Source organism: Herpailurus yagouaroundi, unplaced genomic scaffold (genome assembly GCF_014898765.1).
Source record: "Herpailurus yagouaroundi ecotype Mexico unplaced genomic scaffold, PumYag 139, whole genome shotgun sequence".
Taxonomy (NCBI): domain Eukaryota; kingdom Metazoa; phylum Chordata; class Mammalia; order Carnivora; family Felidae; genus Herpailurus; species Herpailurus yagouaroundi.
Window position 1 is genome coordinate 68,753,233 of NW_024412394.1, and position 15,900 is coordinate 68,769,132.

The following is a 15,900-nucleotide window of genomic DNA, read 5'->3' on the forward strand; positions in this document are numbered from 1 at the left end:
TTTTTTTTTTTTTTTTTTTTTTTTTTTTTTTTTAATGGGATGATGAGATCCTGCCTGCTTGGGAGGGAAGCACTATCACCCTAGCTATTGGAGGAGTGGAGGCAAAAGTATCCTATGAAATGGAGCTGTTAAATTTATTTTATTCTCCTCCCTTAACAGATGGAGCAGCATATTGTATGGGACGTATGAATTCTGACTGTTGGTATGTTGGACACAGTTTTATGGGGGTTTTTTTGTTTTGTTTTTTTGTTTTTGTCTATATAGGATTTATTTTAAATTGCTATTTGTCATTTTCAGAAACTTTTTTTTTTTTTTTTTTTTTTTTTTTTTTAACTTTTATATAGGTACTTGTATACTTTGGATTTCCCAGAGACTCGGGTAATCAGTCAGCCAGATCAAACCCTGGAAATTCTGATGAGTGAGCTTGACCCAGCAGTTATGGACCAGTTCTACATGAAAGATGGTGTTACTGCAAAGGATGTCACTCGTGTAAGCATTTTCAGGAATTCTTCTTTAGGACTAAATAATTTTAACTCAAAGTGTATTCTTTTTTTCTTATTTCTTTTTTCTTTTTTCTTCTTTTAATGTTTATTTTTTATTTTTGAGAGAGACCGCATATGAGCAGGGGAGGGGCAGAGAGAGAGGGAGACACAGAATCTGAAGCAGGCTCCAGTCTCTGACCTGTCAGCACAGAGCCCAATGTGAGCTGAAACTCACAAACTGAGAGCATGACCTGAGCCAAAGTCGGATGTTTAACCGACTGAGCCACCCAGGCCTATAAGTGTATTTTTCGAATTTGTATGTAATTCAGTCTTTCCTTTCCCAGGAGAGTGGAATTCGTGACCTGATACCAGGTTCTGTCATTGATGCCACACTGTTCAATCCTTGTGGGTATTCGATGAATGGAATGAAATCGGATGTAAGTAATGTTTTGCTTAATTGTTAAATATTTAAGTGTACCCATTTCATTATTAACATAAAACTGTTTCTCTAAGGGAACTTATTGGACTATTCACATCACTCCAGAACCAGAATTTTCTTATGTTAGCTTTGAAACAAACTTAAGTCAGACCTCCTATGATGACCTGATCAGGAAAGTTGTGGAAGTCTTCAAGCCAGGAAAATTTGTGACCACCCTGTTTGTAAATCAGGTAATTTGTTTTATTACTGACCATAAAATCTTACAGGAAATAAGGATAGTGAATCATGTCATAAAACATATCCTAAGATGGCATGTAACAGCAGATATCTAGAAGTATCACTGGGTGAGGTTATTAGTAGAAACGATGCTTTGTTATTGATTAGACTTGGTCCTTGTTTTATATCTAGCCCAATTCATGGGTTCCTTCTGTCCTGTTTTCCCTGTAGACAGATGGGGAGGTGGGGAGACAACGTAGGACGATGCCCCTCTCCATCCACCCACAGGACAGCTAAAGTATTCAAATGCCACAGTTTCTTTAAGATAGTAGTCTTAAATACTTTTTAAGTGACTGTTGTGTTTGAAAATACTTCTGCAGATTAAAAGCACTAACGATTGGTTTAAATTCTTTTCCCCAGAGTTCTAAATGTCGCACAGTGCTTTCTTCGCCCCAGAAGATTGAAGGCTTTAAACGTCTTGATTGCCAGAGCGCTATGTTCAATGATTACAATTTTGTTTTTACCAGTTTTGCTAAGAAGCAGCAACAACAGCAGAGTTGATTAATAAAAATGAAGAAAAAACGCAAAAAGAGAACACACATAGAAGGAGGTGGTGGCTGCTTTTTAGATATTGATACCGGGGGCCGTGCTTTCCATAACCACCACCTTGTAGCTGCAGAAAGCCCTAGATGTAATGATAGTGTAATCATTTTGAATTGTATGCATTATTATATCAAGGAGTTAGATATCTTGCATGAATGCTCTCTTCTGTGTTTAGGTATCCTATGCCACTCTTGCTGTGAAATTGAAGTGCATGTAGAAAAAACCTTTTACTATATGAAACTTTACAACACTTGTGAAAACAATTCAATTTGGTTTACGCACAATGTAATATTTCTCCAGGTATCATCCAAAATTCCCCACAGACAAGGCTTTCGTCCTCATTAGGTGTTGGCCTCAGCCTAATCATCTGGGACTGTTCTATTAAATTGCTGCCAGGATTTTACATCCAGTTACCTCCACTTTCTAGAACATATTCTCTACTAATAGTACTGAAACCAATTTCTACTTCATACAGATGTTTTTTGCAACAGTGATTAAAGTTTATCTTCCACGAGTCGAGTCCTCTTCAGAAAATGATTGCGGTTACCCATTTTGTGTATTACTATTTTAACATTATTGCTTCCTGTACCTGTACTTCCTTTAATTGATTTCATTCTTGCCATGGTGTCTTGCCTCCCAACCCCTCCCCCCCCTCAATAAAGCAATATACTGTTACACTGTGGGTTTATACTAATCTTATACCCGGGAGGGGGAAGGGGAATGGACCCTGGGCTTAATTTTATTTAAAGGTCAAAGGAGTTTGTCCTCCTTTTATATTGGCATGGACTCTTTTGGGAGATAGTGACCAAAATAAACAATGGTGATTAGCAAAGAAGACACATAAATTTTATTAGGGTATACTGGCAGAACTGTTCCAGAAACTGTATGCCATTCTGTATTCCCATTAATGAAATTAGCTTCTCATGAGTACCATGCCTTTACTAACTTGCTAAGTGGTTGTGTAAAAGAATTTTTATCGCTAAGTTTATTGGCAAGGAAATAAAGATAAAGGTTGTACTGGATTTAGTAAGTCATCTCAGATGATTTACCTTAACTTTTGCTTTTAGCAGCTATCTCCAATAATTTTCATTCACAGTATATCATAAACTTTGGTTCAAAATGGAGTCTGTCTTTGCCATGTTATGACTTAAAGTTCTTTGACTTTGTGTGATGCATTATGATGGTGTTCTGACTTCCTGGTGTTCTTTCACCGTGGTTTCATAGGATCAAGTGAAACTTCCCAGACTGAGAACTGTTCAGGATATTCAGACATACAGTGAAGCAGAATGCTATCCATAAGACATAAAATTCCAGACGTCTATGGGAAATGACTAAAAATACAGGCTTTGAGGAGTTGGCATCTTTTAGGTATATTTGCAAATACTGGGATATAAGCAGCTGAGAAAACAGCAAAGTTGACTAAATTTTGTATTCTTGTCCTCAAAGTTTTTTGATTCTTTCTGGATTGTTGCAGTGATGTTTTTTTGTTCCTTCCGTGTTTATAAATGAAACACTTTTTTTTAGTGTTTCTAAACATAAAATCTACTTGGTTTGAAATCAAGTGGTTGGAACACAAATTTTGACTTTTATTTTAAGCATGTTGATTCAAAGTTTCATTGAAGAAACTTTCAGTCAGTGGATCAGTTTGATTCTGTAATTAGCACACAGTACCTAATTAATGTTTTGTACTGTTTTGAGGACCAATGCTCAAAGTGGATTTTGTTCTTGAACAGTGTCCCAGTAGATTTGATGACATTTGTTGGCTTGAGGTCTGATTTTTTTTTTTTTCTAATAGATTTAAGATTTCTATCTAATGTTGAAAACTGCACAAATTTGTATGGAATAAAGCCTAGAAAAATTAAAACTGTAGATTGAATAGTAATCAAAATTAATCCTAGTGTGTATGATGGAGGAGGGAAAATTTTGGTGCCATAATTTCTCTCTTCATGGTGTTGGACTTAAATCAGTTGAAATGTATTTCTGTACCACAATTTAAGCTTCAATAAAAGTTTGCTTAATTCATTGTCTAGTGACATTCAAAAAGTTTTTTGTTGATGTATTTTTTAAATAGTATAGACCAAATACTAGCCATCTGCAATTTTTATAACTTGAGGAAATTGGTATTTGGTGGTTATTGTCCAATGTTTGAGTAATCATGAAGACAGAAGATCTTTAAGCTCCTGGGAGAATAAGTAATTTATACTCATTTAAACATTTCTTATTAGTGGCTTCATAACTAAAGCTTAAGAGAAATAGCTGGGCTATGTATATACCAGGATATCAGAGTAGAAGAGGTAAGTGGTAAGAATAAAAAATTGTGTTTGTGAGTTTGGAGTTAAGTCAGAAGTTTGAAGGTGAAATGTTCCAGGTTTTATAGAATAGGCTCTTAATAGGTGAGGGAGAACAAGCTATAAACTTAACTGGAACAAAGTTATAAGCTTGACCATTTTTGCCATGTAGGTACATGTCTCATGATCACTTATTTGGCAAAATTTCAGTTCTTCAGTCCCTGTCTATAATCTGAAAATTGGAATCTTATAAAAATGTGTATTCAGATCTTTTTCAGAGACCATTTTCTAAAATGTGAATAGAAAGGGGGTTGATCCTAGTTGTTACATATGTGATGTGTGTAATACCTCCAATACCAGGTTCTTTCACAAGAACAGGTAAGTGAGCAATGATATTCAGACACCTTAAGTTGCAAACATGATATTACACTATGAAAGGTAAAGAACCTTATTTTCATTGTCCTGGCCAGATAACTTGCACCAATTCCTCACTTCCCACCTTCAAACTTGATATTTCCATCCCCCCTTTTATTCGTGTTAAAATGGAAACTGTTCCTTTGGAATCTGTCCCTTCTACCTTGAGAGACCTTGTAACTGAGCTCTCTGCAGGGTTTAGCTAGAACACCAGAAAATAGATGAGATTTGTAATTCAACATTTTAATTGGAGAATTTTCAAATATATAGAGTAAACAAAAATAGTATATTGAATCTTCATATCCTACCTTAAACAGTACTCAATTCAACTTTGATACATCTATCTACACATCTTTGTAGGTAAGATTTAGAAGTTGGAATCAGCAGATCTTAACTACAATTCAGGAAAATGGACACTTTATTTAGCTCCCATCCATGTAGGGACAGAAGGTTCACTTAATCCCTATTTAGGCAGCTCTACCCCACCCCAAGTTAATCACTTTTCCAATTTTTTTTTTTTTCCACCATAACATAGGGTCCCATCTGCCCCACTCTGGAACTTTATATTAAATATAAGGTATATCCTCCCTACAGTGCTTTCATTTGGTATAAAGTTTTTGACGGGTTGAACCATGTGTTCCTTTCTGCCAAGTAGTATCCATTGTATGAATGTACTATGATTTGTTATTCATTCTGTTACACATTGGTTTCCAGTTTTTGGAAAACAAATAAAGCTGCTATGAACATTTGCATACAAGTGTTTTTGTGGCTTCGGGCTGCCTTGTATCGGAGTACTGAACATGTTTTCGTCTTTATTCGCCATTAGTATATTCTCTGAAAATGTTTTTGTACATTTGAATCAGGTTGGCTTTTTATTTTGAATAGAAAGTTTTGCAAATGTTTTCTAGTCTGGTGTTTCTTCGTTTTCCTAATAGTGACTTGATGAAGTTCTTAATCTCAAGTCTTGATTTATCAACTTTCTGAATGGGTCTTTTTCTGTCTCAATAAATCTACATAGCCTCACATTGTGGTGGTGGTGGTATTGTTTTCTTGTGAAACCTTCATAATTTTAGCTTTTACATCTATGATCCACCTCAGATTTCTATGTGTGGTATGAGGTAGGGATTGAAGTTTCTTTTTAACCCATGTGATTGTGCAGTTAACTCTGGCACCATTTGTGCTTTCTTTCACCATTTTAAAACAAAATAATTTGTTTTGGCATAATTTAAGTTGAATTACTTTGGTGGAATTTAAATTACCTTTAAAGTATTGGACCAGTTTGTTACCATGCTTGGACTGTTCCATGGGTTACCTGTATTTCTGTGTAGATACTAAAACTCATCAATTTATTTTTTTAAGTAAGCTCTACACCCAAGGTTGGGCTTGAAGTCACAACCCCAAGATGACGAGTTGCATGTTCTACTGACTGAGCCAGTCAGGCACCTTCAATTTCTACTTTAAAAGAGACTGAGATTGAGTAATTAGAATTGGGTAGTATCCTGAGTAGGATCCGTTGTCATTTAAGTTTTTCTCAGGAGTGTTCTGTGTGATGTTTTGTATGATTTTCACGAGCCCTTGGTGCTAGTGTCATTTGAATTTTCTGATTTGTAATTTTTAATTTTTTAAATCTTTTATTATAGGACCTTGCTAAGCTCTTCATTAATGCACTGGTTAGGACCTCTAGTACATGTTGAATTTAAGCGGTAAGGGTAGACTAGGGGGCAAAATTCAGGAGGGGCTCCCAGACTGTTGCAAGCAGTCTTCTGAGAGAATAAGTACATCCTTTCATTTTGCTCCCTGGGGGCTTTGCTTGCCTGAGTCTTGTCCTGGTCCTCCATTAAATAAAGTCCTCTCTTAAGTTTTAGAAAGGAAACATTCATTACATTCATTGCATAGTCCATCAGAAATGTTTGCTGTTGGTTTCTACGTATAGATGTTTAGTTAGATGCCTTTTACATATTCTCTGATTTTCTCAGGAATGGGTGTTGAATTTTATCAGACCTCTCCTCCCCCTTTGGGTACCCATGGAATGATCATACGGCTTGTCTCCTTTATCTGTTAAGATAATCCTGTCTTTGGGGAGTTTAGTGATGGAACTTTAGGTCTAAAACAGGCTCCCAAATACTGGGGGCAGAAATGTCTTGTTTGAATAACTTTGCCCAATTCTCTCATTTCTCTTTCAAAATAAACATTAAAAGAAAATAAAGTAACTTTCCTCCAGGTTCCACAAATAGAAATAAGTGTTCAACTCTTTTAAGTTTATTTTGAGAGAGGACGAGCAGAGGAGGGGCAGAGAGAATCCACTGTCAGCACCTAAATGCGTGGCTGGATCTCATGACATCATGACCTGAACCCAAACCAAGAGTACAACTTGACCAACTGAACCAGCTAGGCACCCCACCCCCAACTTGTTTTCTTAGTCACTGCAGTATTTCAGTCCACTTTTAAAAATAATCCTTTTCACGCCTACCCTAAAACGTGGGAATTGAATTATTTCACCTACTTTACAATTCAAGAATTAATACCCCACTCTTGATAGCACATTTTCCTGTTTTGCCTTCATCTTTAGCATTTTAGTAAGAGGTTGGAGGTGAACCCTGGAAGTTAGAAAGGCCTCCATTAATCCCTTGATGTCCTTGACCCTGGCTCTCCAAGCAGATTCCTTGGATCTGCCCCTCAACCATTTTCCCAACCAGCACTGATCATTTTGCAAGGACTGAAAGCCTGTAAAATGAGTTGAAATAATGAAATCTTAACACTGATGAGGCTTTCTGGAAATAAACACTAATCCAATGATGGAAAATACTTCCTAGGGAGGATAATCTGGTAATCCATTTTTTGTTTTGAAGAAATTTTTCAAAATGTGTATATAGTCCTAAACAAAATTGTGTGTAGAAAAAACCAAGATGTCAAAAGTTAAGGTGCTGGTTAGTTCATGTGGCCATTTCTATGCAGCTACATTAAATTTTTATTTTTGAAAAAAGTTTTAGTATTTTTGAGAGGACGAGCTGGGGAGGGCAGAGAGGGACACAGGATCTGAAGCAGACTGCGCTGACAGAGAGCCTGACGTGGGCTCAAACCCACGAATACAGATCATGACCGGAGCCAAAGTGAGTCGCTTAACCGACTGAGCCACCCAGGCACACCCCCTGTGTTACTTTTTTTTGTAAGGTTTTTTTTTTTTTTTTTTTTTTTTTTTGAGAGAGACGGAGTATGAGTGGGGAGGGGCAGAGAGAGAGGAAGACACAATCCAAGGCAGGCTCCAGGCTCTGAGCTGTCAGCACAGACCCTGACGCGGGGCTCAAACTCAACCATGAGATCATGACCTGAGTCGAAGTCGGATGGTCAAAGAAGTGAGTCGCCCAGGTGCCTCTCCCTACATTAAATTCTTGAAAGAGGGGCGCCTGATGGCTCAGTCAGTTGAGGGTCCGACTCACGTCATGATCTCACGGTTCATGGGTTTGAGTCCCACGTTAGGCTGCGGACTGACTGCAAAACTTGCTTCGGATTCTCTCCCCCTCTCTGCCCCTTTGCTGCTCGCATGCGTGCTCTCTCAATAAATAAACGTTAAAAAGGAAAAGGCATGGAGCTAATAAATGAAAGTTCATACTGAACAAAGCTCACCCAACCTTTTTAGGAGAACTAGGTTACTGTATAGGTAAAATTAACATGCGTTCAGCCAAAAATTATGAACTAAGAGCCATAGTGCCAGATGCTGAGCATATATAAATGAGCCATAATCATTCCCCCTCCAAGGATCTTGTAGAGGAAATAGATGCATAAACTCATGATTGTGATCAAGGCATGCGTTACAAGAGTATGGAAGAGAGTCTGCCTCTTCCCTGGGGAGGTTGGGCCAAACAGCTGTGAGAATCCACTAAAAAGCAAGGATGTAGCATTCTAAGATCTTGTTTCAAAGAGATCGAGGTGAATTGCAAGCATCTCCATTTATGCGGAGGAGCTGAACGAATAGGAGGGGAAGTGGTTAAGATGGTGGGTGCTCTGGTAGTAAACTTAGATTTCATTTTCCCTTGACCCCTGCTCCCAGGACCAACGCATCAATTTCCTTACCAGGACAGCTCACATCTGAGCCCCTCAATTAATGGTTTATACAAGACTTTTGTATAATGAGGGAAATACTTGAAGAAACTTAACGGGGTTGGGGGGGGGGGGAATTTAAAGAGGCCAAAGAGATAATCCTGTGAGGAACTTCCAAATGGATTGGGGGAAGTTAGGCTAGATTTCCAGAGACCAGTTAGCCTCTGCAAGAGGAGAGGTAAATGTGACTGCTAACTTGGTGAAGTCCCAGCAACAAAATGATAAATAGGAGACACCAAAGAACAAGTAGGAAACCTGGAGTTTTCTGGTTTGGTCCTACTTGACAAGGAGGGTGAGGAGGATTGGGCTAGAAGAGAATAGGTTTGCTTTTGGATATGTTTAATGAGCCAAAAGGTGGATAAACCCAAATTTGCTACACTGGGGCTGTGAGACTATGCGTACTTTCATAAAGAATGCCTAACCTATTCTCAAATTATTAAATTTATTGATGACTTAAAGGGATTGATTCACATAAGCAAAACAAACCTACGCACCTGTAGGGCCCTGGTCAAACAATCCCACAATGAAATTAGGTGTAGCTATCAAAACCCATAGGGGTATACTGGCTTACCATTTGAGTAGTAAATAATATCTAACAACAGAAACTGTTCCTGCTGTTGGCTGCCAATTCCCTTGAGCCTCCTACCATAACCTGCACTCTGCAGGGATAGTGCTGAGTTAGAAGCTCCCGCTGGGCAGGCACACCACCACGGAGGCCTTTGTACGCTGGTTTTCAGTCCTGATGCAGAAATGGAATGGAGGCCAAGGTCACAGACTAGGTTGAGAGATTGAGGCCACCGGCATTCACACATTCATGAAAACAAGGCTGGGTTCATGCAGGAATCAATGGCATTTTTCTGATTGACCTCAGAGGTAAAGGGTCATCTGGAACAGTTTTTATTTCCAAATTCTCATGGCCTAAAAGACTACACTGCAAAAAGCCAGATACTATGAACATGGATTGTTTTAAAAGATACAGTGTGGTTTTGTTTTGTTTTGTTTAATGTTTTTTTTATTTTTGACAGAGACAGCGTGAGTTAGGGAGGGGCAGAGAGAGAGGGAGATACAGAATCCCAAGCAGGCTCCAGGCTCTGAACTGTCAGCACAGAGCCCGATGCAGGGCTCGAACTCATGAACCCACGAGATCATGACCTGAGTCGAAGACGACGCTTAACCGACTGAGCCACCCAGGCGCCCCTAAAAGGTACAGTGTTTTGTTTTGTTTTTTCAATAATTATTCAGCAGACAAGATCACTCTGCCAAATAGTTATAAAAACTCCGAATACTTGCCCTCAGTTTCTGTATTTATCTGTTTGCAAACTGGCAGCCGTTTGGGGCTGATAGCACCACACACTTTGTAGCACTGATCTAGAGCTTTATGTACTTCCGAATGTGGAAACTGAGGAATGAGAAAGGGGACAGCTGAGGGTCATTTTCCTGTCTTTGTGGAAATCATGCTGTAGCAGGATTCTCACACACAGAGTCCTGACACTGAGGCTTCTCTTTCCAGGAAGCAACTTTTTTCGTGCTAGCACAGCTCACTTGGGTTCCTACAGGAAGAACTGAGCTCCAAACCCCACGTGGCATAGTTTTTTTTTTATATATTTTCTACTTCTTTGTCTCCCATATATGGTAACAAACATGCAGTCTGATTAAGTGGCCTCATCTTACAAGGTCGTGAGGGATTGTGCCTAGCCAGGTTGCCTTGAGGTTTTTTGGTTTTCTTGTTCTTGTTCTTGTTCTTGTTCTTGTTCTTTCTCTTTCTCTTTCTCTTTTTCTCTTTCTCTTTCTCTCTTTTTCTTTTTCTTCTTTTTCTTTTCCTTAGGGAGGGGACGCTACCACAATGCCGCCCAGATAAAGCAAGCATTCAGCTAGCATTTGGGGACATAGGCCAGCCACCCCGCTCATTAGGTTCATTCAAAACATATTTGACTGCTGGTGCTACGTGTCCTGAGGAAATGAGCTCTACACTAAAGGCAGAATAATTCTGCTTAATTTTTAGAATTTTTATTAGACACTTTTAGAACATGGTACTAAAATATATATAAAATACACCCCTCATTTCCTAGAAAAACAAACAGTTCTTACAGCTGAAAAGTAGATCCTCCCATTGCAAATAATCATTCCTGTTGTTACTATGCTGGGAGGCAAGACTTGCTCAAGGACATTATAGAACCTAATGAAAACTATTGCTTCACAACCTAACCTTTCTTGCACCGGACAGTTATGATCAGTACATCCCTAATCTAGTAGCTAATTGTTCTACACTCTGAAAGGAAATCTCATTCAGTTCTTATCAAATTATCAAGTGTTATCATTGTTGATTCTCCTTTTTTTTTTTTTAATTTTTTTTTTTTAACGTTTATTTATTTTTGAGAGAGAGAGAGACAGAGCATGAACAGGGGAGGGTCAGAGAGAGAGGGAGACACAGAATCAGAAGCAGGCTCCAGGCTCTGAGCCATCAGCCCAGAGCCTGACGCGGGGCTCAAACTCACGGACCGTGAGATTGTGACCTGAGCTGAAGTCGGATGCTTAACCAACTGAGCCACCCAGGCGCCCCTTGATTCTCCTTTTAAAAACTACATTGTCACTGAATGACACTGTATGATGTGCTATTCACTGGTCATAATGTAAAAGGCCATCAAGTTTTATCAGTAATCAAAATGAATCCTTTATCTCCATTCAAAAGAATGAGTGAGACAGCAGGACTGAAGTTTTAAGTATGGGAGGCAACTGGTGAAGAGAATCTTGATGCCAAAAGCTTGCTGTCAAGATTAAGGGAATCGCTACGAAATGTTTTTTTGGCAAGTCTGTGAATTATCTTCGTATTTCTAAATTGTTTTTAGCTATGTGTTATACAGTCCGAAGGTTCCGCTATGTCTTGTGTGCCTCAAAACATCTCCCCCTCTGGCTGCCCTGCGGCCACCCAACACTTGTCACTATTAGTAACTACTAAAGTCAGCATTTTCACATACAACTCCCACTGAAATCCATCCACAAATATTTACTGAACAGAAGTGCATGACGTAGTGAGAGGGAATGAAAAGTATAAAACCCTCTGCTCAAAACCTTCTAGTTCTTCCCTATTTCACTCAATTTCAAACCAAACTTCTTACCTTATAGATTTATCTGTCCCCTTCCTCCTCTCTGACCTCATCTACTTTCTCCTTGCTCACCCCTGTCCAGAAACACTGGTTCCTTGCTTTTTTAGAACGCACCAGGCATGATTCTATCCCAGAACCTTTACACCAACTATGCCCTGGAATGCTCTTCCTTTAGATATCAACATAGGTCACTCCCTCACCAACCAAATATTTTGTTTAAATAGCATCTCAATAAGACCTACCAGGAACATCCTATTTTCTTATTTTATTTTTAAGTAATCTCTCTATCTACAATGTGAAGCTCAAACTCACTATCTCAAGATCAAGAGTTGCATGTTATATTGAATAAGCCAGCCAGGTGCCCCAAAACAGCCTATTTTATTCTTTTTTCAAACATCCTATTTAAAAATTTTTTTTAAGTTTATTTTTGAGAGAGAGAGAGAGAGCGAGCGCGCACACGTGCACGCATGAACCGGGGCGGGGCAGAGAGAGAGGGAGAGAGAATCCCAAGCAGGCTCAGTGCTGTCCGTGCAGAACTCCACCTGGGACTTGAACCCACAAACTGTCAGATCATGACCTGAGCCGAAATCAAGAGTCAGACACTCAACTGACTGAGTCACCCAGGCACCCCTTTAATGTTTTTTTTCTTTTTTAAGTTTACAGATAACCTGTTTTAAATCGTAGCTTGATCCCAAAGCAATCTTAACATTGCTTGCTCTTTAAGCTTTTATTTTTAAGTAATCTCTACACCCAACATGGGGCTCAAACTTACAGCCCCAAGATCAAGAGTCACATGCACTGCCAGCTGAGCCACTCAGGCGCCCTTGTTCCTTAATCCTTATTCATTTTTTCCATTAGATGCTAAGTAATTTGTCATGTTTATTATTTATTATCCAGCTACCTCCACTAGAATGTAAGATTTGAGGGCAGAGATAATATGTCTGTTTCATTTCTTTATTTCCCAAATGGTGGAGGCCAGGTTCCAAGAAGTTCTCACATTGATAGAGCTGACTTAAGTAGCCAACAGGATGCTATGGAAATTATCAAGTGCGACTTCAAAAGAAGGGTTTTAAATGGCATCTTAGGAAGAAATGCCCTAAACCCAGTAGAGCCTTTAGATGACCACGGTCCTGGCCAACATCTTTTCTGCAACCTTATGACGTTCTAACCCAGAACCAGTTAAGGTGCTCCCAAATTTCAAATGTACTGAGATTGTGAGAGATAAAGTTTATTGTTTTAAGCTACTAAATTCTGGTGTAATTAGTTGCATTGTAAGTGATAGCTAAAATACCAAGTGTCTGGAACTATATGCCCAGCACATAGTCACCACTTAATAAATATTAGAGGAAAGAACAAAACTGCCAGAAGTAACCTGACTTTCATCAATATTAGGATTATTGTCACTTAGCAGAAAGTGTAATTGTACACTTTCTATTTTTTATTTTTTTATTTTTTCTTTTACTTATTTATTTTTTTAATTTTTTTAACATTTATTTATTTTTGAGACAGAGAGAGACAGAGCATGAATGGGGGAGGGTCAGAGAGAGGGAGACACAGAATCTGAAACAGGCTCCAGGCTCCGAGCTGTCAGCACGGAGCACGACGTGGGGCTCGAACTCACGGACCGCGAGATCGTGACCTGAGCCAAAGTCGGCCGCTCAACCACTGAGCCACCCAGGCGCCCCACTAATTTTTATTTTTTTTAGTGATTTTGCTTTTAAGTAATTCCTACACCCAACGTGAGGCTTGAACCCACAACTCTGAGATCAAGAGCCACGTGCTCCACCAACTAAGCCGGCCAGGTGCCCCTGTAATTGTACACTTTAAATGGGTGAATTGTATGGCATGCGAATTATATCTCAGAGCTATATTTTTTAAAAAGGTTGGCGTGTTGGAGAGAATGTGTGGCAGCTGGTATTCCCATACCCTGCTGATGGGTACAAACAAATACTTTGTAAAAGTCTGTCAGGCGTGCCTAGATGGCTCAGTTGGCTGAGCATCTGACTTCAGCTCAGGTCATGATCTCACATTCATGAGTTCGAGCTCTGCATCCGGTTCTTCCCTGAGCTCACTTTGGATACTCTGTCTCCCTCCCTCTGCCCCTCCCCCCCTCTAAAATAAACAAACATTAAAAAAATAAAGTTAGGAATACACCTACCAAAAGAACCAGCTGTTCCATTCTTATATATTTCAACAAGAAAGTGAAAGCATATGTTCATATAAAGACTGGTACATGGGGGCATCTGGCTGACTCAGTCCCCAGAGCACACAACTCTTGATCTGGGGAGCCATGAGTTCAAGTCCCACATAGAGCTTACTGAAAAAAAAAAAAAAAAAAAAAAAAAAAAAAAAAAAAAAAGTCTTGTACATGAATGTTTATAATAGCCTTATTTGTTTAAAAAAAATTTTTTTAATGTTTATTATTTTTGAGAGAGAGAGACAGAGACAGAGACCAAACAGGGAAGGGACAGAGAGAGAGGGAGGCACAGAATCCAAAGCAGGCTCCAGGCTCTGAGCTGTCAGTACAGAGCCGGATCCGGGGCTCAAACTCACAGACCACAAGATCATGACCTGAGTGGTAGTCGGCCACCCAACCGACTGAGCCACCCCAGCACCCCTATCATAGCCTTATTTGTAATAGTCAAAGTCTGGAAACAACCCAAATGTCCATCAGTAGGTAAATGAATAAATAAATTGTGGCATATTCATACAACAGAATACTACTCAGCAATAAAATAGAATACACTGATGTGAGAGTGTGGTTGGGAGGTTAGTGAGGGTAACATGAGAAACTTGCAGTGATAAAACTCTTTTGTATCTTGAAGGTGGTGCTGGAAACGTGAACCTACATGTGATAAAATTATACAGAATTAAATGCACTCCAAAGACAGTAAGATTAGTACATTGTATCAATGTCTATATCCTGGCTGTGATATATATTTTTTTAAGACTTATTTACTTTTTGAGAGAAAGCACAAGGTGGGAAGGAGCAGAGAAAGAGAGGGGGACAGAAGATCAGAAACAGGCTCTCTGGGGCACCTGGGTGGCTCAGTTGGTTAAGCGTCCAACTTCAGCTCAGGTCATGATGTCGCAGTTTGTGGGTTCAAGCCCCGCGTCAGGCTCTTTGCTGACAGCTTGCTCAGAGCCTGGAGCCTGCTCTGGATTCTATCTCTCTTTCTCTCTGCCCTTGCTCCGCTCACATCCGTTTCTGTCTCTCTCAAAAATAAGTAAACATTAAAAGAAACAAGAAAAAGAAAAAGAAAGAAAAAGGGGAAGGAAGGAAGGAAGGAAGGAAGGAAGGAAGGAAGGAAGGAAGGAAGGAAGGAAGGAAGGAAGGAAAGGAAGGAAAGGAAGGAAGGAAAAGAAAAAGAAAGAAAAGTAAGAAAGAAACAGGCTCTGCGCTGATAGCCGCAAGCCCAAATGGGGGGCTCAAACTCACAAACCGTGAGGTCATGACCTGAGCCGAAGTCAGAGGCTGAACCACCCAGGCGCCCCCTGGCTGTGATATTATACTATCGTTTTGTCTGTCTTTTTGTATTTGGGGTTTTTTTTTCCTTTAATTTTTTTTTTTTTAATGTTTCTTTATTTTTGAGATATAGAGACAGAGTGCCAGTGGGGGAGGAGCCGGAAGAGGGAGACACAGAATGCAAAGCAGGCTCCAGGCTCTGACCTGTCAGCAAAGAGCCTGACGCAGGGCTCGAACCCACAAACTGTGAGACCATGACCTGAACCGAAGTCGGATTCTTAACCAACTGAGCCATCCCAGGCGCACCATGTTTTTTGTTGTTGTTTTGTTTTGTTTTGTTTTGTTTTGTTTTGTTTTGTTTTTGAAGTAAGCTCTAGGCCTAATGCGGAGCTTGAACTCACTGTTTGACCCTAAGATCAAGAGTCGCCTGCTTTACTGACAGAGTCAGCCCGGCTCCCCAATTACACTATAGTTTTACAAGAAGTTGGGGCGCCTGGGTGGCGCAGTCGGTTAAGCGTCCGACTTCAGCCAGGTCACGATCTCGCGGTCCGGGAGTTCGAGCCCCGCGTCAGGCTCTGGGCTGATGGCTCAGAGCCTGGAGCCTGTTTCCGATTCTGTGTCTCCCTCTCTCTCTGACCCTCCCCCGTTCATGCTCTGTCTCTCTCTGTCCCAAAAATAAATAAACGTTGAAAAAAAAAATTTAAAAAAAAAAAAAAAAAGAAGTTACCACTGGGGGAAACTTTGTAAAGGCTACACAAGATCTCTCTGTATTATTTCTTACAACCACATG

General features: G+C 39.7%; 1 protein-coding gene across 1 annotated transcript in view; it reads left to right on the forward strand.

The window, feature by feature from the left end:
• AMD1 (adenosylmethionine decarboxylase 1) overlaps positions 1-5,344 on the forward strand; it is a 25,138-nt gene extending 19,794 nt beyond the window's left edge. Inside the window, exons 5-9 of the mRNA XM_040474385.1 lie at positions 160-202; positions 345-489; positions 827-919; positions 996-1,151; positions 1,558-5,344. Of these exons, the coding sequence (XP_040330319.1) occupies positions 160-202; positions 345-489; positions 827-919; positions 996-1,151; positions 1,558-1,698 (578 nt within the window). The 3' untranslated portion in view covers positions 1,699-5,344. The remainder of the gene's footprint in view (positions 1-159; positions 203-344; positions 490-826; positions 920-995; positions 1,152-1,557) is intronic.
• The last annotated feature ends 10,556 nt before the right edge of the window (positions 5,345-15,900 follow it).